General features: G+C 40.2%; 1 protein-coding gene across 12 annotated transcripts in view; it reads right to left on the reverse strand.

Annotated features, from left to right (window-relative positions):
• Positions 1 to 3773: 3773 nt before the first annotated feature.
• slc4a5b (solute carrier family 4 member 5b) overlaps positions 3774 to 25045 on the reverse strand; it is a 32712-nt gene continuing 11440 nt past the window's right edge. For 3 of the 12 annotated variants that reach the window (XM_065965822.1, XM_065965823.1, XM_065965828.1), the window contains 22 exons: positions 23936 to 24091; positions 23660 to 23767; positions 21352 to 21407; positions 18241 to 18398; positions 18070 to 18157; positions 17830 to 17984; positions 17239 to 17364; positions 16970 to 17144; positions 16746 to 16879; positions 16472 to 16656; positions 16234 to 16320; positions 15470 to 15519; positions 14900 to 15091; positions 12095 to 12208; positions 11345 to 11506; positions 10933 to 11111; positions 10779 to 10851; positions 10615 to 10683; positions 10332 to 10505; positions 9274 to 9432; positions 7287 to 7339; positions 3774 to 4562 (listed from right to left, as the gene is read on the reverse strand). In XM_065965822.1, coding sequence (XP_065821894.1) covers positions 4247 to 4562; positions 7287 to 7339; positions 9274 to 9432; positions 10332 to 10505; positions 10615 to 10683; positions 10779 to 10851; positions 10933 to 11111; positions 11345 to 11506; positions 12095 to 12208; positions 14900 to 15091; positions 15470 to 15519; positions 16234 to 16320; positions 16472 to 16656; positions 16746 to 16879; positions 16970 to 17144; positions 17239 to 17364; positions 17830 to 17984; positions 18070 to 18157; positions 18241 to 18398; positions 21352 to 21407; positions 23660 to 23767; positions 23936 to 24091 — 2969 coding nt within the window. In that variant the 3' untranslated portion in view covers positions 3774 to 4246. Of the gene's footprint in view, positions 6693 to 7203; positions 7340 to 9082; positions 9096 to 9273; positions 9433 to 10331; positions 10506 to 10614; positions 10684 to 10778; positions 10852 to 10932; positions 11112 to 11344; positions 11507 to 12094; positions 12209 to 12513; positions 12628 to 14899; positions 15092 to 15469; positions 15520 to 16233; positions 16321 to 16471; positions 16657 to 16745; positions 16880 to 16969; positions 17145 to 17238; positions 17365 to 17829; positions 17985 to 18069; positions 18158 to 18240; positions 18399 to 21351; positions 21408 to 23659; positions 23768 to 23935; positions 24092 to 25045 lie in introns of those variants that run through there. The other 9 variants (XR_010669038.1, XM_065965830.1, XR_010669036.1 and 6 more) reach the window with 9 other exon arrangements.

Below are 25045 nucleotides of genomic sequence, written 5' to 3' on the forward strand. Positions count from 1 at the left end.
TCATTGAACAAATATTCTCTCATAAGATATGCACCTCATATTTGTGAGAACTTCACTGTGGAGATTTAGAGGAGCTCATTTTAAACTTGATAATTTTACACATTTCTCTGAACGGTTTAATTAGTACACTTCTTAATTTATTATGATAGTGGGTTAGGGTTAAAACGGAGAAGTTGGTAAGGTAGCTGTCGAGGTGCCCTTGAGCAAGGCACTGAGCCTTTGTTGGAAATACATTTTAAGAATTGAATGATGATGCTAAAAATACCACAAACTTTAAACTGTAAATTAAAGAGAGTTTATTATCTTGTTTCTTTCCTCTAGTTTTTTGAATCATATCTGAATGTTTATATAGAAAATGTTTTATTTTTATTGAACTATAGAGATGTACAAACAATCAGACACACCAGTAATATTTACAGTCAATGAAAAGATAATGGTTGAAGGAAACATGTAACAATAATCATAAAAGTCATAATTTAATTGACACTCTTAAGAGTGGACAACCCCTCTCACCCCCTGCATGTCACTGTGGGGGCCCTGTGGGGCCCTGTGGGGGCCCTGAGCAGCTCCTTCAGCAGCAGACTCAGACACCCACCCTGCAAGACAGAGCGCTACCGCAGGTCGTTCATCCCATCTGAAGTCAGACTGTTTAATCAGACTGTTTAATCAGACTGTTTAATCAGACTCTTTAACAGCATCACCACCTCATGACTCATTTCAACAATGCTACACACTGTGTGTGTTTTTAATAATAAGTCTTTTCACAAGTGGAAGTATACATACCTTGTATTATTGTATTTTTTTTTGCCTTTATTTAACTGATGTACATATGTTTTATTTTTATTTTTAATAATTTTATTCCTTTTTCCTGTTTTCTTGAGCTGCTGTAATACAAAAATTTCCCCCATGGGGGATCAATAAAGTTTATCTTAATCTATTATCTTTAATAAAAAAATAAATGTAAATTATTGACTGTGATATTTTTGTTGGTAGCTCAACAACAGATTAAAATAACATTTTTAATTCAGTTTAAAAATTCTAATAATTAAAACAAAGAATAGAAAAAGAAAGAAAGAAAAAAAACGTTACACACATTGTGACGTTCCGGTGACGCAGGGACGTTGACCGTTGAGCTCTCGTCTGACGTCACCTGATAAAGATAATAAAGTGTTTGAGTGCATGAGGCTGAAAGTAGTGATGTGAAAAGCAGTTCTTTTCAGTGTACTGAATCAGTAGAATCAGTTCAGTAAAGTGATTCGTTCAAAAGATTCGTTCACTGAATCGTTCAGTACTTCTCTGCAGCTCTGTCTGTGAATCAGAATTTAATAAACTGAAACACGACCAAACGTTTAGTTCTGCTCACCATCGTTCTGAGAACAGCCGGTGGTGAATAATAAACCAATGAGCTGAGAATTTAGTTGGATAAAGCTCCAGTTACAAACTGAAAGCTGCTAAAACAATCACATTTATTTTCCCCGACCGTTCTGTTCAGAACACAAATCACTCACTGACTGACTGAGAGGGAGAGAGAGAGGAGGGAGAGAGAGAGGAGGCGGAGCTCCCATTCAGTTCGTTCAGTGAACGTGAACGAGCGAGACTGCAAGTCAACAGCCACACACACACACACACACACACACACACAGACACACACACACACACACACACACACACACACACACACACACACACACACACACACACACACACACACACACACACGCACACACACACTGTACTGACTGAAACATGATCGTCAGTAGATGTTAAAACAGTCAGCTGAGTTAAATGAAGTTTGATATAAAAGCTGTTTGTAAACTGACAGCAGATATAAAAAGCACAAACATTTTCGCGACACCTAAATGTTAAATAATATATTTTCTACTTCCTCAATTTTGGAGACATGAGAGGGAGAAGTAGGGACCAGCTTTAGAGACACAGAGCTCCTGACCGACTCCTCCTATTGGTTCAGTCAGTAGGTATCACTGACATGAGAGGAGAGGGAGGGCGGGCTTTGAGAGACTCTTACAGTCTGGAGAGAGAGACACGAGACGGGAGAGAGGAGAGAGAGTTGAGAAATGAACGACTCTTTTCAGTAAGTGATTCAGTTCAGGTCGTTCACCCAGATGATTCGTTCGTTTTGAACGAATCGTTCATGACGACACATCACAAGCTGAAAGGGCTCAAAATGGTATAAATTAGAATACCTTATTCCAAGTGAGTTAGGCTACTTCAAGCGACAAATAGTTTGGTTAAATGACGAGAAGTTCGAGTTTATATATTCATTAAAGACCACTTTTTCTTCTACTGTCGTGAAAAGACGCGGGAGAAATGAAGAAGTCACAAACCGCTCATTCCGGAAATGAAGACGCTAACATGTTGGAGACGTCGATGGCAGATAAGGAGGACTATGAAGAAGAGGAGCTTTGTTACCGAGCTACGTTAAAGCTGTAAGTTCACAGAGAGCAGAAAGTAAGATACGTTAATTATCTGCTGTGTAACTCGTTAACCTTAGCTGCACACTATTCTTCCATGTTTCAGTTATAGCACCGAGGTGAGAGGTGAGAGGCTTTCAGCGGTCTGAAGATAATCACAGCAACACAACATCTCGACATTCAACTGTTATAAGAACAGAAAACAGTGTTTAAAAAAGTTTTTTAAAAATCAACACTACATTAGTTTTTAACTCCACCTACTCAACTAGTTCAACAATTTAACTGAAACTAGCCTGTTGCTAAGCAACCCAAACGTTCTAGTCTACCGTAGGTGTCCATGGTTACCACAGAGCAGCTACTCTGCTGTATGATCCTTTATTGGCATGATAAAAGAAATGAATGTGATCATGACTCTAGTGAAATTAGAGTCTGTTGTTTGAGATGCTGATTAAAGTAAAAACACTGTCAGCTTAAAATGTTAATCAAAAGGATTCAGAAATCCTGGCTGAGGAGGAGGGATACATCAGGATGTGAAAAGTCCAAGTGATGTTGTCATGGAGCTGACCATGTCTCAGGTAGTGTACCTGCATGGAGCTGATCATGTCTCAGGTAGTGATCATGTCTCAGGTAGTGTACCTGTATGGTGCTGATCATGTCTCAGGTAGTGTACCTGTATGGTGCTGATCATGTCTCAGGTAGTGTACCTGCATGGTGCTGATCATGTCTCAGGTAGTGATCATGTCTCAGGTAGTGTACCTGCATGGTGCTGATCATGTCTCAGGTAGTGATCATGTCTCAGGTAGTGATCATGTCTCAGGTAGTGATCATGTCTCAGGTAGTGATCATGTCTCAGGTAGTGATCATGTCTCAGGTAGTGATCATGTCTCAGGTAGTGATCATGTCTCAGGTAGTGATCATGTCTCAGGTAGTGATCATGTCTCAGGTAGTGATCATGTCTCAGGTAGTGATCATGTCTCAGGTAGTGTACCTGCATGGAGCTGATCATGTCTCAGGTAGTGTACCTGTATGGAGCTGATCATGTCTCAGGTAGTGTACCTGTATGGAGCTGATCATGTCTCAGGTCAGATTTGCCGTCTGATTCTGTATCAACAGTAACTTCTGTTACTCATTTTAATTTACTTTCAGTTAATGAAAATGTTTTGTATATTTTAGTTTCCATTAATGATCTTCACCTTGGTCTTTAGGAGTTGAACTTTTGGGCCGTGAAAGAACCTCAAATGTGTTTTTAATTCAACCCTTGAGTTCATATGATGTTATATTCAGCACAGAGTGAGGATTGATCCAGTCTGGATAAAAAACAAACTAACACAAAAACAAACTTTAAATGCTGTTTTATTACACTGTCAGGGCTTCACATCCGTTGTGCACATAAATCATGACGTTTCATTTCAAACCTTCATCAATTTCCCTCATTCACGCTGATGTCGAGGTGAAGTGTATCACTTTCACTCTCTCTGCCTTTCTTTAAATGCACACAAAGAAAATCATGATCAACAATACTGACACAGGTTCAGAGTGGGTTCATGCATTTATCAGTTGTTATATTATTAACACATTTTGGTTGTTTCTTTGCTGCTAGTTATCTTCACTACATGAAGCTGGTTTCTCAGAGCACTGCAGGGGTCCGACCTGAGAGCTCAACAAGGTTTAGGGTGGCTAGTTATATAATTCACAGGGATCACATCTGATATAAATCAAATGAAAGATCAGTTTAGTAAAAATGAATAGAAACTGTCATAGTGCGGATTAAGAGTTATTAACAGTATGCAACACTTTGCACCTTCTGTTAGTGTCTACAGAACGGTCTCAGCACATTGGTCAATGAAGCGAGCATGCAGTTTGGGGTGAAAGTCTCTGTGTATTACAGGTGGAGGTGTGGCACGGGGGAAATAGTGGCTCTGGTTGTGATGATGATGATGGTGGTGGTGGAGGCGGCGTTGCGGCCTGAAGCAGAAGCCAGACTCCTCGCAGTCTGACTCCACCTGGATGTTGACCTGGGGCACGGGCCGGCGCGGTGGAGGCAGGTGTGACTGAGCGTCCCCGGAGGCTAGGCTCGTCTGGGAGGGGTTAGGCGAGGGGGGGCAGGAGATCTTCAGGTGCAGAGTGATGCTGGGGAACAGTGGTGGCACCAGGCCAGGTTACACTTTTTACTCTACATTAAAACCCACATATACTAACATGACGTATTCAGTTCATCGGGTTCAACTGGTTTGTCTACATGTGATTAAGAAAGATTTATTACATAACTGTTGAAAACGACGGCATCTGTAGAGCTGTACTTAATAAACTAGCAGCTTAGTGCACTAAACATATTCAAGATGTTACATTACAAAAGTGGGAGAACTGATGATGTAAGGTAGGTTTATATGAGACATTATTAGTTTTGTACATTAGTACATGTTTGTTGACAAATCAGGGATTTTATTTGACTCTCAGCCGTGGCACTGCTGTTGTTTGACTGTTAAATTACACTAGATGGCGCTGCTCCACAAGCTACTAAAGCTTCCAGAGTTTTTCAATCTGGCAGGAGGTGATGGAGGGGAGGGGGGGGGGGGGGCAGGTAGGGAAGGATGTGGAGTGAAAGAGAGGAATGTGATTCATATGGGTAATAAGATAATAGATCACTGCTTCTTAAAACGAGATTACAGAGTACAAAGAGTGAAGTCCAGACAAGGTCTGTATGTATAATCTGATGGTTCATGTAAGGGGCTTTTAAATGTAGACACACAGCAGCAGCGTCATGTGATGACAGGTGTAAGCAGGTACACGGGGTCAGACTTGTAGTAGCCATGCAGGATCAAACATGAGACAAATGTGTGATGTGATAGAAGATGCGAGGTGGTGCTGCAGTGCTCTCTGGTTTACTGAATCCATTCCACTAATTCACCTGTTCTGTTAAAAGAAACAACCAAAATCTGACCAATATGAATTCCCCACGCACACAGAGCTCACAAATATGCAAAAATGTTTCAGCATTCAGCAGCTCAGTAACATTACTGCATCAAAAACGTCAATAAACAAAACAAATAAGTAATAATATAGAGCGAGCCTTTCTTAATAATATCAACGTGTCACGTTATTTATGTATAAATATGAACGTCAACTGAGTTACACACTCGGTCGGGGGAAAGTTTATATTATCTATGTAATATACTGCTGGCTGAGTTAATCTATAATCATCTAGAATAACTTCATAGTTTAAATTTTGTACAAATAATCTGAATCTACAAAGTACGTAAAGCTGTCAGATAAATGTATTCAAATCAAAAATTACAATATTTACAGGAGGGGAAGAAGACGTGGGCAGAAGTGAAAGTTAGAGTAAAAAGTACCTCGAAATGTGCTTCAGAACAGTACTCGAGTAAAAGCAATAAGTATAACAATGCTGCTCTTTGAGCACCTCCTACAGGCAGGGACAGTTTGTGCAGCAATGAAATAACAACAACAACAACAACGCAGTCTTCCATTTACATGAGCGGATTTTAAAGAACAATGCTGCGGTGTAGTTTTATCATGATGATGGTTTTTTAAAATTCTGGGAATAATGTTAAAAAAAAAAAATCAAAAATAATTAAACTGTTACTTTAAAAGCATGAAAGACAGCGCCCTCTCTCTCTCTCCCTCTCTCTCTGTCTATATATTTATATTTGCAGAGTGTAAAGACCTTCCGGCCATCTGTAAAATAACTCCCTGAAAAGAAATAATAACAGACAAAAACTCACACATAATAAATATTTACATCAGGTGCCAGAATAACGCTACACAATCTTACAATCCAAGAGATTTTCTCTCTTTTAACATTTTGACCACTCAAAGCTAAATATATCCAAAATATGAAATCTGCACATCTCTAATCAAAGGTTTACAACTGAATTATGTTTTTGTCTGTATCAGTGACAGGTCAGAGAGACCCTTCAGGTCATAACCCACACAGCAACATGATTATAACAGCCTGTCTAGATATGCCAGGGCCTACAGTGATTACAATAAACAGCAGAAAACTACAGGAAGTGGGGCTGCATCAAAGGTAAGATCTAGAACAGGGGTTTTTTAAACAGCCCCCCCCCCAAACCAGGAGTTTGCAGGAGACTTTGAGGACAGGTTACATGCAGGTATTCCAAAATCCACTGGAAGTTATTCATGTAAGGTTGTCTTATTTTAACATTTGTTGTGACTTACAATTTTGAGGATATATTTTCTTTCTGTTTGTCCGTCATGACTTAAAAGTCCAAAGTTAATCTGCGTAGAAATCAAGCAAACAAAAAATGCACCCTGTCACGACATAACTTGTTTTGAAGTTTGCTTCAGTATCAGAGATTGTTGATGACTGCTTATAAGTTTATTCAGCAGTCTTTCATTGACACCACTTTGCCAAAATGTTAACAATTAAAAAAAGGGGAGTTTAAGTTGTAGACCAAAAGTGTAACTCACTGAATCCATGTTCTTAAAATAATTCCTGTCTATTTCTCCCAAAGCATTCTGGGGAAAATGTAGAAGGGTGAGGGGGGAGGGGCTGTAAGAGGGCGAGGGGTCTCAACTTTGAAAACTCCTGACCTAGAGTGTTTACTACTTTTATTTTCTAAACATACTCTGAACTGTACACAGTAATCTCTCTGCAATGTACTTAAAAAAAACCAAAATATTAACAATCAAAATACCCCAAATCATTAGCCAACATACAGTCGCTTAGAAGTGATGCAGCCGGTTTGTTTTGATGCTGTAACTAAATAGTTTGTGGTTGTCTGATGGTGTCAGGTTTGTTGCTTCTGCCAGTTTGTGTCAGGTGAGCTAATCAGATCCCTGTAGGGCACGTGCAGTTTCAGCACACAGTACCTGCGGTCTAATTCGTTTTGATCGGATGTGACGGTCGAGTACGGGTTGGTCTCCTGTAAAAGAAAAAAACACCCAAAACACAGACACACAACAACAACAACAACAACATGTGCACACCGAACAGAACACATGACGGTGTGTAGACACATGTAGTTCAACACGGATACAAACACAGACACAAAGAGAAAAGAGTTAAAACATTCTATCCATAAACAGAATCTGTTGCATGATGTTTTACAGAAATGAAGCTAGTTTAATTTCAGAAGCTGCAATGACCTCCAATTTTACCCATTCACTTTCTTTAATATGGTTAATATGGTAGATACACAGCAGGGGTTGACATTATGTTAAATTTGCCACTGGCCCTCCGGGCCGCTTGTTCTCAAAGATCATTGGCCCAGGAACATTACTTTTGATTTGAAGAATAACAGTCACCAATTTACTCTTGAACCATTCTGATGCAAAAGTCAATTACAACTTTTATTTAATGAATTGAGCTCTAATTATAAACATATTGTGTATTTTTCTTATATCTATGTGCTCCTGTTTATTCACCATGCTGCTAACTGTAAGAGTCTACTTAATGTGATATTAATATGAGGCTGTGATAGATCTGGAATCTCTCCTTCTTTGTTCTCTGTGAGAAACTCTTCATCCTTACATCTTTACTTTAGGAGCTCTCTTAAGGACTAACATGTTTGTGAATAACTTTTATCTTTAGCAGGATCTAGTCTTTAACTTAACGTGTTCCAGCTTTCCTTTGAAAGCTGATTTAAGCTCGGCTTTTGTCGGGATATGATGGTTTTAAAATGTTTTTTATCAGCGAAAACCTGAGCTAAGATCTGTGTACGAGTTTACAATTCGAGTGAAGCGAGCACGCTCGTGGGAGGGCCAGCAGTGAAGCCGTCGGCTGCCTGTCAACTGTGACACACAAGCACACTACGTTGATGCTGGAGCAGTTATTAGTTAATTTTTAAAACAATTACTGACAAAACACCGGTATGACAGGAAAGCGCTGTGAAATTGAGAACGTGTTACAGTCTATTTTTCCTTTCAGGCAGTATTTGAACTGACCCGAGCGGGCCAGCTGAACGTGCAATCAGCTGGACTCTGTTAATCATTCATCCAGGCCCTGATCCACCCCCCGTACAGTGTGTGCCGATCGAGACATGACCTATTTCGCTTTGAGCCGTACGTATGAGACAACTGAAATACCTCAAGCTCAGTCTGTGGGAGTTCCCTATTGACAATTGGAAATGTTCCGTCCTGATTTAACTTGTACAATGTGAGCTCTCAGGTCCGACTATCGTGTCGAACAGCGCGAGCACATAAATCATGAGCATGGGTCGGCTGTTGATTCAATCCTTCAGATTCTCATATGTGGTCTAGAGAGCAACATAAATGTGTTTCAGCACTTCATACGCAACATTTAGTGAATGGTATTCAAAACAACCAACTGGGCACGACAGGAGGCGGAGGAGAGGTCGGTGTACTCACAATCAGAGGTTTGGTTTTGGGTGGGAGGGTTAACAGTGTCCAGAACTGGCTCTGTTTGGGGCTCTATGGCCTCCATGGGGATCTGCACTTGAGGGGGGGCGGAGCTGTTTGGCTGGGGGACACAAACAGGAAGTTGTCGGCATGCAGAACAAAAAGGGGATTTTTAAAAGGATAAAACTAGTGATGCTTGAATATTTGTTATCGTCACATTCTAACATGCTGGGACAGTTTTCTAAAGTGCACTGTGGAAAAGAGGAGGACAGAGACACATAAAGACTGTAGTAAGTGTTATACAGTGCCTTTTCAGCAACACTGTGGGACAGAGAGGAGAAACATACAGTATTAGTCTTTTGAACACAAACCCAGGAGCGACACAACCACAACAGATGGAGTGACACACATTTAAAATAAACAGTCAAAACTAAGAAATGAGAATCCAAACAGCAGCAGATGAGACTCTGTTAATCTCATGCTTGAGATGTTTCCTCACCTCCTCATCGCTCTCTGGCTCTGCCGCCTTCTTCTTCTTCTTCTTGTCATCCTCCTTCTTCTTCTTGTCTTTGTCAGGTAGGATGTCGTCCAGCCAGGCCAGGTCGTGTTGTGAGAACATCAGATCCAGAAGCTTCCGTACGACCATCAGACCGAGAATCTGCACAGAAAGGGAGACGATGAACTGTTAACAAACAGGTATCACAAACCAGCCCTGTTCATATTGACAATCCAATGGGGGATATTTACGCCCTACTAGTTTGTCTGCCTTGGCACGTTAAGCTAATGAGGCAAACTGCTGAGTGAGAAACTTTTATTCAGTATTTCTGATTCTGATTCTGAAGGTAGAGGATGTGGTCTTCAGCTAAAACATTTAATGAAACTTGGCCAACGAGAATCGATCCGTCCAATAGCAACGTGATTCAGGAACATTGCCTTTAGCTTCCAGAGGAAGACCCAGTTTGTTTGTTGTGTGAGTTAGGAGAATTGAAAATGAGACTCACTTTTTGTTTTACTGCCCGATGTACGCTGACATCAGGGATGTTCTTTTTAAAAGAATGTCTTCAATTAATGTTGATTTCTTTTGGCTAGACGATTATGAAAAACTTGAGTTGTGTTTTAAAAAAGGAACCTTTGTTATAGCAGATTCTGTTTGTAAAGCCTGGGAAAAAAGACATAACACGTTGTTTAAGACTGAACTGTGACAGGAGCCGGCAACTTTGTAATGCTGTGATTTGTAAATGTGAACCACTGCAACTGAATTCTTTGGTGTCTTATAAGCCCATGAGGGTCGGGCACTTTGTGTGCATGACACGAAAATAAATTAAATCAAATCAAATCATTGTCTTTACGAAGTCACCTCTGTTCTGAAGACTAAGTCATTTCACTGAGTCTGCTGTATGTGAGAAATGATTTTGTGTGTCTGATTAGCTTTACTCTCCTGAACCTCTCCGGCCAAATTCCAAGATAGTTGTCCAACATGACACAGTATTAGTTGTGCGAGAGTCACAGAAGGTTCAGTACTCTCTACAAATGTGTTCACACATGTGCACTCCTCACCATCACTGGGAAGATGATGGCCAGGAATGTGGACTTCAGGATCCAGAGCACTGCCAAACAGAGGATCTGCACCAGGGTGAACAGATGGACCCGTCTCAGAGGAACGTGACGCAGGAAGGAGAAGTCCGGCTGGTGTTTGGCGGGCATCAGATACAGCTTGATACGCTCCCAGAACTGAAACATTAAGACATGGATTTTTATTTGCACTGATTGAAATTGGGGGGAAAATGAAGTGAGTGTTGCTGTGACCCTTGATGACACATGAATATCATCTTTTACTCACCTGGATGCCACTGAGTGAGGCCACGCCCATGTACAGGAACACTCCGTACAGGACTGGCATTGGGATGTACTGTTCAAATAGGATAACAGTTAGTTAAAACATAAATGTTCATAAAAAACAACGCAAAACAACATCACATATTCCCCTTCATGATACCATCTTACCTGGAGAACGGGAGCAAGGAAAACTGAAAGTCCCGTCAGGACAAAAACCAGAATTCCTGTCAACCTCTGCTCTCTAGAAACGTAGAAACGGTGACTTTTTAATCCAAAAAAACTGGAAAGAAATCACAGCTGCATACTGGCATTACATGATTACCTGACGCCGAGAAACTGCGGCTGCTCTCCGGGAGCGCTGGACTCGCTCTCCATCTTCAGAGAGTCGATGTGAGCGATGGAGATGACGGTGGCAGCTACGTACCAGGGCAGACCCATGAAGGAGCACACGGCCATCAGGACCCCCACCCAGAACAGGTCCAAGTGGTAGCCACAACCTTTCTGCAGTCAGAACGACAGGGAGGGGGAACAATCATTCAAGGCCAAACGTTACGTCATTACGGCAAGCAGAATTCCTGTTATTTGCATTTTTACAATTTTGCCCTCTCTGTTGATCTCTGTTCTGTTGCTGTATTTGCTTTAAGGTGCTATATAAATAAAGCTATTATTATTATTATTATTATTATTATTATTATTATTATTATTATTGACGTTGTTGTTTGGGTGTTTCAGACCTTCAGTTTGTTCTCCTTGCGGTTGACGATGACGGCGCTGATCTGCTGGTCCATGAAGATGAGGATGGTGACCAGGAGAGCGGGGACCGAGCTGGCCAGATACCACCACCAGGGGTTTTTACCAAACGGCATCACCAACCAGCCTCGATCCGAACGTGTAGGCTGAGCAGACAGACACACACACACACACACACACACACACACACACACACACACACACACACACACACACACACACACACACACACACACACACACACACACACACACACACACACACACACACTGCTTTATGATACAGGCAAGAAGATGATTGCCAAAATTAGTATTAAAAATCGAATTTTTTAAACATTGGTGCAGTGGAAACATGCTCGCATGCAGTGGTGGACGAGATATATTTAATCAGTTTAACAACTAAAATAAAGTACATAAAAGTTAGCAACGTTTTCTCAGTCTAATTTCCAAGTCTGCATTAAAATGTTTCCTGAATTAGAAGTCCAAAAAGTTGGATTCCCTCGCTGATTTCTTGGTGAGTAAATGTTATCCTCCAAAAGAGAACAGTTAAAATGAAAATCTAAAAATATGTGCACGATGTTCAGACTTGATGGAGCTATGATCCCAAAAGGAGGGAACTTTGGTCGTTTACTTTCCACCACTGTTGGCACACAAAAAATTGCAGATGCACTAAGCAAAATGATGTTAGAAGAATATTTGCTAAACACAGAAATGATGAAGTGAAGAATCAGTTACCTTGAACTCAGTAGGAACGATTAGTTTGGGTGTGTCTAACCCAATCAACATATCCAGACCCACAAAACACATGATCGACATGAAGATGGAAAAATCACTGATTAGCTTCCTCAGCTGCACGTCCATCAGCACACACACACACACACACACCAAGACAGAAGGAGGACAAGCAGGGACGTGTGATCGTACAAAAAGGAGGGGAGACATACATTCAAACATAAAAAGAGAAGGATGTGAACATGAGGAACAAAACAAAGAAAAGAAGTAGACTCAGTAAGTAAATCATCACATTGATGAATCCTCACCAAACCCCACAGCTGATTAGAAGTGTGTAAAAAACAACATCATTGGGTAAAGAAATGCATCCAATCAGTGGCAACAGACGAAGGTAAAGTCTGACGCTGTATTTCGGGGGAAACCTTGAGCTCAGTGGGAACGTGCAGTTTGGGGGTCTCCAGAGCGAGCAGGCTATCCAGTCCACAGAAGATCAGGATCGAAATGATGATGGCAAAATCACTTACAAGGGCACGGACCTGGAGCACATTCAGGGAGAGGGGAGGAGAAGAGAAGATGTGGGAGGACAGTCCTATATGGAGGTTTAAGGGCAGCCAGTCTGATCAGGAGGAGGAAGGGATGAAGCTGGATGCAACCGGTATATATCAAACCAAAGCTGCTGCTTCAGTATGTCATAAAGACATTCAGCAGGTTTAATGTGTTGAGTTGAAATCTTTAAAAACTCCTATTCGTTTTTCCTTCATTTACTTTATTATTTCCTCTCTCTTCTTGCTCCTTGTCCTAGTATGCATGAGTTTGAATGAGACTCCTGGGAAGGCTACTGTGGAAACAGGCTACCTTGGGAGTGGGAGTAGGATTCCTGACTCGGTGGGTTGGTACAGAGTTAACTGGGATGGGTGGGAGAAGACAGGAATGGGTTTTACAAAAGATGACCACAGTACAATGTCAACTCTTATGCCAACTATGTTTTCTTATCATCTGTGAAAACTAATAAAAAGATTTTGAAAAAAACCCTCCTATTCAAGAGAACGGCACATTATTCACATAAAACTGAGCATCACTTTTATTCAGGATGATTTTTATACTTTTGTTAGATACTTTTTATTAGGACTAGTTAGCAAATATAAGCGAGGTATCATTGGCACCTTGCTGTTTGAAAATGAGCCAATTAAATAACATAAAACTACATGCTAATTGATTCTGGACCTTGTAGTTGTCGATCAAAGCCAGAACTGTTTCTGCTGCCCCTTAAAAGGAATTTGGCAACAAATCTCTGACCTCATCTAATTGTCTTCTATTCCACAATTCTATCATTCATTTAGACCCCTAACCTAAATCTGAGAGTGTGTACAACACAAGCCAGGATCTAGACAGGAGGAAACAACTTCAGTAAGTGCAAACAACAGCTTCCAGTCTGAGTGGACACACAGGAGCTGACAGGCAGTGCACAGAGGGAAAGCACAGGGTGTATAGAAGCAGACTCTTTTGTTTTTTTGTTATTGGCACATGAATGGGCGCAAGCACGTTCTTCACCTACACATCCTGAAACTCTGTGCATTAAGTGACAACTGCATCTCTCAGAAACTAGCATTACTATTACTGTTTTTATTTGATTTTATATTGTGAACTTATCTGTACTTCCTGCTGATTTTTGGTGTTATGAGCAACTGTAGCAAACACATTTCCCCCTGGGATTAATAAAGGATTTCTGATTCTGATTCTGATGACATTTAGACCCGTCTTTGCTCCAGGTTTAAGATGAGGTTCCTAGTTTTGGTATGTTTATAAAATCATGCTAAAACCAGCAGTTAGTTTGTGTTGTAACCCGAGGGCCCCGGCGTGGATGTGCACGTCACCTGACCTGTATTTGAAAACACTGCTTGAAGGAAAAGAACGCTGGAACTCCCACTCTCAGGTATGGGTCTCTCTTTTTGAACCTTTTTGGTTAATGTGTTGATAGATTAATTTACTTACTTATTTGTTGTAACTTTAATAATAATATAGTTATAGTGTATATGGTGATGTAACTAAGCTAGCTAGTCTTTGCCCCTGAAGACAAGTTGTATTGAAAGCTAATTATTTAAATATTTTGCCTGTATTCATCTAAATTTCTGTTACACTAGAATTCCAGAATATTCAGACGATAAGTGGTTGCAAATAGTTACTCTAATATTTTTAAATGCTTAATCTGCGATTCTTCACACTTAAATATATAAATCAAGTCTATCCTCTGAAAATAACTATGTGAGTCATGACTGTCTACAATGGGTGTAACACCCGAGTCCCACTGTCTGTGATGTTTTCAGAGTTTTCAGAGTCCTATCTTCACTTTGTTTACATCGCCAGGACGGCCGGCTGACTCCTCCCCTCGTGTATAAAAGTTGTTTAATTGAGGGACTAGAGAAAAGAAGAATAACATACTGTACTCACTGCTTAACTGTGTTTCTAGATCACGCTCATTTCAGGTAAATTTACATACAGTGTGAAGATACCAGCAGAATAAAGATCGCTAGCATTAGCATGCTAACACAGCAATGCGCAGCGCGAGTTGTTTTGGTTTCATGCTGGAGCTCAAGGGCGACATCTGCTGGATCAAAAAATCACACATAAAGCCTTTAATAATACTAAATATAGAGATTTCTGTTCAGTGTTATGATTTAAGTTGATTCTGTGTAAATATCCCTTTAATACGAGAATCTAGCATTTGACATGCATGTTGACTTTTGTTGCAGGTCGGTATAGCATATTGCAGAATTAAAACTACTGGACGGGAAACAGTGGAAGTCTTACCTTTGTCGGGAAGTAGCGGCTGAACTTGAACTTCTTGAGAGAAACCGTCATGGAGTAGGTGCCGAAGAAGAGGATGAAGGACATGAGGGCCAGGTCAGGAACATACTTACAGGCGTTCCCCACCAGCGTGCCTCCATACTTGACACAGTCTTTCTTACTCATCTGACCCCAGCCCATGTCCGTCAAGTTAAACTACAGAGACAGGAGGAGGTGGAGGAAGAAGGGTGACACGTGGGATGGGGAGAGAAAACACATAGGATGGAGAAGAGCCAAGAGAGGATGGGTTGAAAGTGAAGAAGAAAATGAAAGAGAGAAAAGATAACAGAAGAACGACACCACAGTGCCACAGAGAAAACTCTTGCATTTTCTCCTACAAGCATTTAACAGGTGAGGAATTCTCTTTAAATTATTAGCACAGGTAGGAGTCATTTCTCAAAAAAAGTGAAAGCTGGGGAAACAACTTCTTATAGTAGGACGACGAAATGCATCACAGTTCAGACTGATTTCTGTGAAATACTTCATAAATACAGTACAGGCTGTGACTGATATTTACTGTCTTTGGTCACTTACCAACAGAGTCAGATTATCGTCTGCCAGTGGAGCTGAAACATTAACAGATGCTGAAGAGGAAAAAAAAAACAGGAAGGAAACAAATGAATGATAGGTAATGTAACGTGACAGAAACTGAAATTAAAGATAAAATCAGAACAAAAACATTCTTAAATAACATGAGTTTGTAGGTCATTGAGTAAAGTGTCATAATATACATTTATTTATAACCATAAATTGCTGTTAAAGTTTCACCAAATCTTTTTGTATATTAAACACACTGACACACTTTATGCTATATAACTGATTAATTGGACCAATCACAGCAGACTTTTAATCAAATTCTGTCGACCAGGCAACTGTCAGGACTCAGGAAAGTCTATCAAACCACATTAAGCCACCGCCTTTAATCACATGTGCACACTCACTTTGTCGAACAGCATCCAAGAAAGAGGCAAAAAGAGAGGAAAGAAATCAAAGCACCGTTAAGACCAAATATCTGCTTCTAATCGCACTGAAATATTCCCTGTTTTATACACACAGAACGAAGTGGACACAGACCTTAGTTAGCTACATTTAGCTAATTAAGCAGTAAACAAACACAGATAATATACTTATTATATAAGTGTTGTCATTTCCTAAGTATGACGATGATGATCTATTCACTAGGGACATAAATGTACAGTATATACATTAGGTATCGAAAAACGTTCAAATTATTAATAATTCAAAACCTTGTAAAATATAAACAAAAAACTCAAAACACAAACTGTTTGTGTACTCACCCTGGTCTGGTGGGATACAGTCACACCTATAGCCAATGATGTAGTCTGGCTTAAAGCTGCGGTTGATTGGGTAATACTTAAGGGCTCCTACCTGTGAGAAAAAAACAGTTTCCACTTGTGAGAGGTTAAGTCACATTCTCTTTGGCTTCACTTTGGTAACAAAGAGGCTATGTTATTTCTTACACATAATTTATGAGCAAGGCAGTTAGTTTTTCCAATTCAAATGACATCATGTTACCTACCATCTTCTTTATGGCATCAGAGATGAATATGAAGGAGATGAGGCTGGAGAAACCTTCCTCTGTAAAGCGGGTCATGTACTTGATAATGTAGCTAGCATCTGTTATTACCAGCAAAAAACACTGTAGACATGAATGAAGGCCAATCCACAGACGCAGCTCCATGTAGTCTATGTTATTGCTCCTGTAGAGAAAGACATAGTGCTGGCATCGCTTTTTCTCTGGTTATCTTTACTGTGCACATGTTTGCCTTTTTGATTGTGTGCCACTTACTTGCTGAATTCATAAAGCAGTTTCTCAAAGATAAGGATGGGTCCAGTTGAACTGAGGATGATGAGAGGTTGCCCGCCAAACACACAAAAGACAGTCCCTGCTAAAGCCGTGCCAAGGAAGCTTTCCATCACCCCCTTAGTGAAGAAAAAAATAATCATGTTAAATGTGGTGTAATGACAAATCTTTTCATGTATGGCACTGGCTGTTGCGGTCTTTAAGAGGACCTGGTAGTTGTCAGTAGCATCCCCTAGCAGTCCTCCAAAGGTGATGGCATTGGTGATGCAACCCAGGTAGATAAAGAGCACAGCAGAGATGGACTGGATATGGAAGCCGTCGTAGATATCACTGCAATACCATGGGATCTTCCGTTTGATGTCAAGCCATAATCCACCTGCAAACCTACGATCCAAGGTTTAATGAATTGTTAAGATGACAGAACGAGGATGTATCTGGAACCTCGTAACATGTGAAATATGACTTAGTCCTCTCATACCTCCCAGTGAATTTCAGCTCCTCTCCAAGCTCATGTGGCGCTGGAATTTCCTCATCTTCTCCCCCGGCTGCCCCACTCGCCGAGCCATTCATTTGACCCAACTCACTCAGGTTCATTACTGACTTCCTGAAAACCAAACGATGACAGAACAAGAGTTTAGGGGTAAAAGAACAAAACAAATAACACCAAAAAGTCACCATGTGTACAACCTATCCCACCAGTTTTATTTTACATCATTTTGTTACTCTACTATCCCCGTGTTTTTCTTTGTCCTGTTTTCTCATTTACTCTTCATTCATTTTATTTACTGACCCTTTTCCTTTTGTTTTGTTTTGTTTGTTTGTTTGTTTTTGTCTAAATCTGCTTGCAAAACTGTATCGTACCACAGTTCCCCTCTTTGTTTGTGTCTCTTTTTTTTTATTGTGCGAGTGTGTGTGTGTACGGTTTGGTGAATAAAAGTTAAAAAATATATATATATTAGCTTTTGCCTCAAGAGGCTAAAATCCTTGTCAGACTAAAGCATGGGGTTTAAAGATTGCTTGCACTAATTTACAGTTCTAAATAAGATTTTGTTTGGTTTAATTTACATGCCTCATTTCTGCAGATGGAACCTTCTTGGGAGGCTCGATGCGTATTTTGGGGTCCCATTCTCCTGGGGGTAGAACAATCACCTCATCTAGAAATTCATCGACACCTGCAATCAGGTCATCGCGGTCCCTCGCTTTATAGGCAACATCACTGAAGAGCTAAGAGGAAGTAAAACAAAATAAATCAATTCAATGTGTGTATGAGTGAAGTCTATCAAAAAAGTGACCAGTACCAGTTACTTACATCATCCACCATGAGCGTCGCAATCGCTCTTCCAATTTCATTGTAGGACTTGGTTTTGCCATGAGGACCGAGCAGAATGAAGAGAAACCTGTCAGCACAGAGGGGGCTAATCAATGCAAGGCCACACACTCCAGAGATAAAAGAAAAAGGGGAAACAAAGGAGACACCCACCTGGTCGGCACAGGGACCTCCGTTAGGCCTCCCAGAGTCGTGGCCTGGGCCAAGCGTACAAAAGACACAAAGGGTTTGTCCAGGAAGTCCACTTCACCAATCAGGACATTGGATGCTTCGGCATCACGAGGAATCTTCTTCATGAACTTATTCTTCAACTAACAGAAGAGAGAGAGTAACAGAAAGAGGCAGCCGGAGAGAGAGAGAACATGAGTAGAAATCACATGTTTGAGCAATCACTGCAGCTGACCTTTCCTGGTTTATCGTGCGTGCCATGATCAATTACATTAACTGTGTGTTGATGGCTAGTCACATCATGTGAGCTGGTGACGTCAAGTGGTGGGGCTGTTCCAAACAAAAGGTTGAATCGTTACCGGAAATAACATATAGGATTTTAGACAACAACAATCAATGCTGGATCCTCCTTAAACCTGCAGTCCTTTCTTAGCATATCGTTTTCCCCTCCCTTGCGTCTTGCAGGAGTTTGTCACCCAAAGCCATTATCAGTGGCCTTCATTTTTCGTCTCAAAGCAAGGGCTACCTAAACAAAAAGACCCAGGGTGTGACTCAAGTACAGTTTCTGATCCAGGTTCTATAGTGGTCGATCCATTTTGGGTTGGCTATCATCATATTGCTCTAGGGAGATTTTTCTGTTTTGTTATTATATTGCGTGCTCAGAATCAGAATCAGAAATACTTTATTAATCCCAGAGGGAAATTTGATCGTTACAGTTGTTTGGGTCTTTTATTGTGGACATACTTCCATTACTGGTTAGGACAAGGTAAACCTTCCCAAGAACAAAACAACAGCCTTCCGCCAATTATCAATAAAACCATGACAAGTAAGAATCCAATAAACCTGGATGTTAACTTTGAAGCATCTTCCAGTTTGTTGTCTTTAAATGAGCATTACATCCTCACAGAGCGTTCTGGGTACTTGTTTTCCTGGAATCAAATACAGCATTAAATCACACAACACGGTTGTGCAGCTCCTTTGGCACACCCTTCCTTTTCCTCTTAACTAAGGAAGCACGTGGCAGTGGAGTGGTGAGTGCTTAAATTAAAATCTCCTCATAATCTGTTAATGCTTTTCAGAGTCAATTCACCAACTGGTCCTCGTCCACTCTCTCTTTACAATCCTGCTCCACAGCAACTGTGAACAACATATTTTGATCTCACAAACTACAAACTAATAAAAACAATAATGAATTCAATCCGAGTGAGTTTGACCTTCAGCGACGTTGTTCCAGTGATTTAGTGGTAAAGTCCTGCAGTAGTTGTTGCATGTCATTACATCATGTATTCAATTGTCAGAGTGCATGTTGGTGAGATCAAAAGAAGCTGCTGGTGCTGTGCCAGCCTGTCAATAAATAATTAAATCAGACTCAGGGAGCACATGTAAGAGTTAATTTTTTGCTCTGTGATCAAGATATTTACCAAACACACTAAATGTATGCAGCTGATCTGCAATGATGCACTAAAGCACAACCTCAAGTCGTTGTTTACTTTGCTGTTGTTCAGGAGAAAATGAAACTTCTTTGTCTTACTGTTTAGGGAGTTAAAACAATTTAGCAAACTCAGAAGCTTAAAAATCTTCACACAAACACGATTAGAAGTACACATTCTGGCACAAACACAATTTACCAAATTCCTACTTCAGCAACCAGGCTGTGTGGATTAGAGGGATTAAGTCGTTCTGACAGCGCAGTATACCTTCTCATAAAGTGAGGCTCAGCTGTTCAAGGAACGCAAACACAGCAGCATGCAAATGAACAAAAACAAAATGGAGACACAGGGATATGGGATATGTTGCTTCATAGTCCATCAACTGTCCAAAGTACTGAAATAAACCATCATTGTTTTTTTTCCCCACAGGCAACAGGAGATTAGCTGATTACAAATCAATAATAACACAGAGTGATAGTTAATACATGGGAACATGTAGGACAAAGGTGCTGCACCAACTTCACCAAATAAATGTTTTATTTTTTATTAAGGTTTCTTTTGGACCTTAAAAGATAACTGCATGAACTCTGTGCCTCTTAAGGAGCTTTGTGCCCGAGGAAAACACCACCACTGATGTTACTGTGAAGTCATACACGGCAGTGAACTGGACTTTTTTTTGAACAGAAGTGCTCTACAATTACCTCTAATCCACATTTACACGTTTCCATTAACAATGGTTTCACTTAAATATAAAGTATAAAAATAATGTTGGCCCTATTTTACGCCTCCCTCTTTTGGCGTCTGTTAGAAGTATGGGCGGTTGCCAGTGCCCCTGTAACAGTGAGCTTAGTCCCCCCTGTGGCCACCCCTCCAAAAGGAAGAGCCCCCCTCATAACACATACACAGTGACTAAAAAACCGGACTCACAATCTAGTATTAAATTCTGTTACTGAAACAAATATAAATCATGGTATTTAATGATGTGTGCTATTATTTGGCATAATATATATATTTTAAAGTGATCATCTTTGTCTATTTTTCACCTGGTTTAATGTTCCCCTCTGATAAAACAACTGGCCCCCGTTTGGCCCCCTCAGTAAAAGTGGTCTAGAACCGCCACTGGTTAAAAGGTCTGTTTTGTTTCTATCTCTTGGTTAAGATGAATAGTTCTTGTTTGGCTCAGTGAAAAAAACATCTTTGTATTAGGGCTGTCAAAAAAAACATCTTTAATTGTGATTCATCACATTTACAATTGCTAGTTTGAAATTCTGTTATTTGGCTGTTATTTCAAAACCGTTTTAAAGTCTATATTAAAATGTTAAGCAGATCTTGCTGCTGTCTTGTTTGGGAATTAAATCAATGAAATTACAATTCTACAATACAATAGATGTACATCAGAGAGTAATTATTTTCCCTCACTGTAGGAACAGGAAGTGGAAAATGCATACTTAAACTACAGTGTGTTACTTTCAACTATAACAGCCTGTAACACACAGTAAGCCCTCAGGCCCCCATTGGTTCTCAGAGAGGACCAGTGTTGTTACTGCTGCAAACCACAGTCTTTGTAGTAAGTCATACTGTAAAACCTTATGAATCCTGCCTTCCCAACACATGCACACTACTCAGCCCGCTGTTCCCCACACATGAAATATCAGATATATGTTACCTGGTCTGTGCTTGGTGTGTCTGAAATGTCGTTCATGCTTCGGCTCTGGGCAGGATCTGTAAATAAACCATACAAACATAATTATTTTCAACATACAATATGACATTGCTGGTTAAAATAAAAAATACCAGAGGCTTTAGTGTCTGAGTTCGCTCAGTGTGTCCAGTAATGCTGACTAAGGATTGAAATATAAAAGGAACACAGAGGGTATTCAGGTATGTCCAAAATGTGCGCGAGAACTTGACCAGTTGTTTCTCTGGGGTGGATTATGAATTAATGACTCATTTCCCATTTTTGGTCAAAGCAGATTTGGGAACAAAGAGAGAACAAAAACATACCACACAGAGCCCAAAAAGCCCTCTCCTAATCCTCTCCGTCCAGATAGATTCCAAAAATATCTTAAGGTAGGGTGCATACAATAGGGTCCCAAATCTCTGATGTAAACACACATTATGTCGAGCACGTTGTATTTATAGTCAGTCTGTGTAAACACAAAGACAAATCAAGTCTTCAAATCATTCAGTCATTCATTAGCAGGGATACAGCTGGGCTCAGAGCAGGCTCTCTGTTGCTTCAGTGAAGTACCAATACAAGTTTAAAAAACTTCATTAGAAGTCTGACGTCCAGCCGTTAGAGGCACCGTGAGGAGACTTGATGTAAAGATTCATTGTTTCTCACTAAACACATCATGTGAATCTTTAAGATTTAGAAAATGTTCTCTCTGCTTTTCTGTTCTCATTAAACACTTATGAAGCTGATTATTTTCATTCTTCAAATTGTAATTGTTTATATTTATTAGGGCCCGAACGATATGGGATTTTTGGGGCTGATACCGATATCAATATTGGGGAGACAAAATACCTGATACCAATATATATTGGTTGATAACTTTATTAGAGCTATGTTTGATCTGTAGCGATAGAATGATATATAGGTATATGCAGTCAGACTGTTCAACAGTACTACCACCTGATGTTCACAATCACAATCACAATTCTACACACTGTGTGAGAACTGTCCTCTGTCTTTCCACAAGTGAAAGTTTTTATAGTATATGCCTTGTATTATTTTATCTCTATTGTAATTTCTTGCTTTATTTAATTGATGTAAATATGTTGGTTTTTTTAACTTTTTGCTATTTTTACTAATTATACTTCTGTTTTTGAGCTGTTGTAACAAAGAAATTTCCCCCAATGGAGGATCAATATAGTTTATCCTTATCTTTATCTTTAGCACTTGTAAACGAGATATAAGGTATAAAGAAGACAAGATGGTCACTCTACTGGAAAGTAACTGCGCATCTACATGCGTCACCGCTTTATAATGCTTGTTGTAATCCATATAGCGCCCTCTGCTGGTGACAGCAAGAAGGAGAACTGCTCGTGTAATTCAAGGATATTTTAATGAAATTATTTTTGACTAGTTAATAAATCTACTAATATCGGCATATGCCTGCGATAAAATTATCCGATAGTTACTGAATCGATAGACTAAAAATATAATTAGCCCCTGTTGCTATCAGCCTTTTGAAAAACTTTGTGTGATACTTATTGATTTTCTTTCTTGATTCTGTTTTTTGTTTGCCTGTTTGAGAAGTTACTGCTAGCTGTACAACTTATCCCAATTTGGGTATAACGACATGCTTGAGCCTTCATCCTTAAAGTCTTTATATGTGATTTTTCACACACAATATAAATCAAGTATATCCTCTATAATAACTCTGAGTCATGACTGTCTACAATGGGTGTAACACCCGAGTCCCACTGTCTGTGATGTTTTCAGAGTTTTCAGAGTCCTATCTTCACTTTGTTTACATCGCCGGGACGGCCGGCTGACTCCTCCCCTCGTGTATAAAAGTTGTTTAATTGAGGGACTAGAGAAAAGAAGAATAACATACTGTACTCACTGCTTAACTGTGTTTCTAGATCACGCTCATTTCAGGTAAATTTACATGCAGTGTGAAGATACCAGCATAATAAAGATCACTAGCATTAGCATGCTAACACAACAATGCAGCTCAAGTTGTTTTGGTTTCATGCTGGTGCTCAAGGGCGACATCTGCTGGATCAAAAAATTGCATATAAAGCCTTTAAGTGTGATAGTAAAGTCAACTGGTTCCAAACATTGGGGGGAATTCCCCCCTAAGGGTCACCTGACAAATCTGAGGGTTAATATGATCATGGTAACAAGAGAAACCTGAAATGTCGAAAGCTGAATTCTTCTTGGTGTTAATTTTCCACTCCTGGTTTGTAGGTTATTGTGAGATAGGAAAGAACTCATGTGGGAATGTTGGTGTGTGTGAACTCACGCAGGTGACCGAGGCTGCCTGACTGTCGAGAGCGTAGGTCTTCTGTGGAGCGGTGAATCCCAGAGGCTGAACTAGTGCTACGATTCAGATTAGCATGAGGACTACGGTCTGACAGAGCAGCAGTAGCAGCAGAAGATGTGAAAACGTTGATTATACAAAGAAAGGTGATCAACATGGCAGGAAACAAAAGAAGCGTTAGAATGTAGTTAGAAGATTTGATTCATTTGGTGATTGTTGATTAGTGGTTGACATTTAGGTCACAATAAAAAAACTTACTGGAAGCAGGGTTTGAGGACTTTCCAATGTCTGCAAGTGAGCGGTGGATTGGTTTCTTGGTCTGGTGACGGTGCTTTCTGAGCAACACAAAGCTGATCTTCTCCTTCAGATCCGGTGCAACGAGACCGTCAGCTATCTGCCGATCCACAATTTCATCTGGGGGAAAAGTTCAGAATCAGAATCAGCTGCATGTATTCTGGCCAGATATGCTCACATGTAAAAGGAATTTGACTTTGGTGAACTGTGCTCTCTATTTACTATTTCTTTTTTTCACAAAAAGTGGACATGCACAGACACCGCTGCTAGCGCTCCTGATCTGGGGGGGTGGGTGGGTTCGGTGCATTGCTCAAGGGAACTTAGGCAGTGCTCAGGAAGTGAACTGGCACCTCTCCAGCTACCAGACCAATTTCCAGATTTGGCCCGCACCGGGACTTGAACAGGCAACCCCCCCCGGTTCAAGTCCCTGCAGACTGAGCTACTGCCGCCCCTCACTGACAATGTCGATGTGTTGTTTTTAGAATTCAATCAATGTTTAATTTTTACTGGACAGTGGTCAAACCATAATGTGATTGATGTCCGCCCTTACATGCATTACATTATTCCTATTAGTAAAACAGTTCATTGATTTATTTCAGTGAATGCAACAACATGGTTCTATCACATGTTCATGTTGTTAATATAGGTAAAGGGTGTGAAAGTGGGCCAAAGCCTTTTGTTTCTCGCTCGTCCTCAACATTTAATTTTAGGATAACAAAGCTCAGCCCAACAGTGCTCACAAAGACATCAAGTCTTAAAATCCTAAAATTATATGATATCAGATCTCCTTGTGCAGATTGTTTTTTGCATACTCCGGCTGTGGCTCAGTGGGTAGAGTCGTTTGTCTCAAAGAAGGTTGAGGGTTCGATCCCTTTAACTTTTGCTGCTTTGCTAAAGTGCTCATGATGGATAGGCCGAGTCTTTGTAATATAGCAATAAGTAAGGTCTTTTATAAACTACTTTTTCATCAATAACTTTTCTGCACTCTTGTAAAGCACTTTGAACTGCAATTTAATTTGTCTGAAAGGTGATGTATAAATAAAGTTTGGTTGATTGATTGATTGATTGATTGAT

Source organism: Labrus bergylta, chromosome 17, assembly GCF_963930695.1.
Source record: "Labrus bergylta chromosome 17, fLabBer1.1, whole genome shotgun sequence".
Lineage (NCBI taxonomy): Eukaryota > Metazoa > Chordata > Actinopteri > Labriformes > Labridae > Labrus > Labrus bergylta.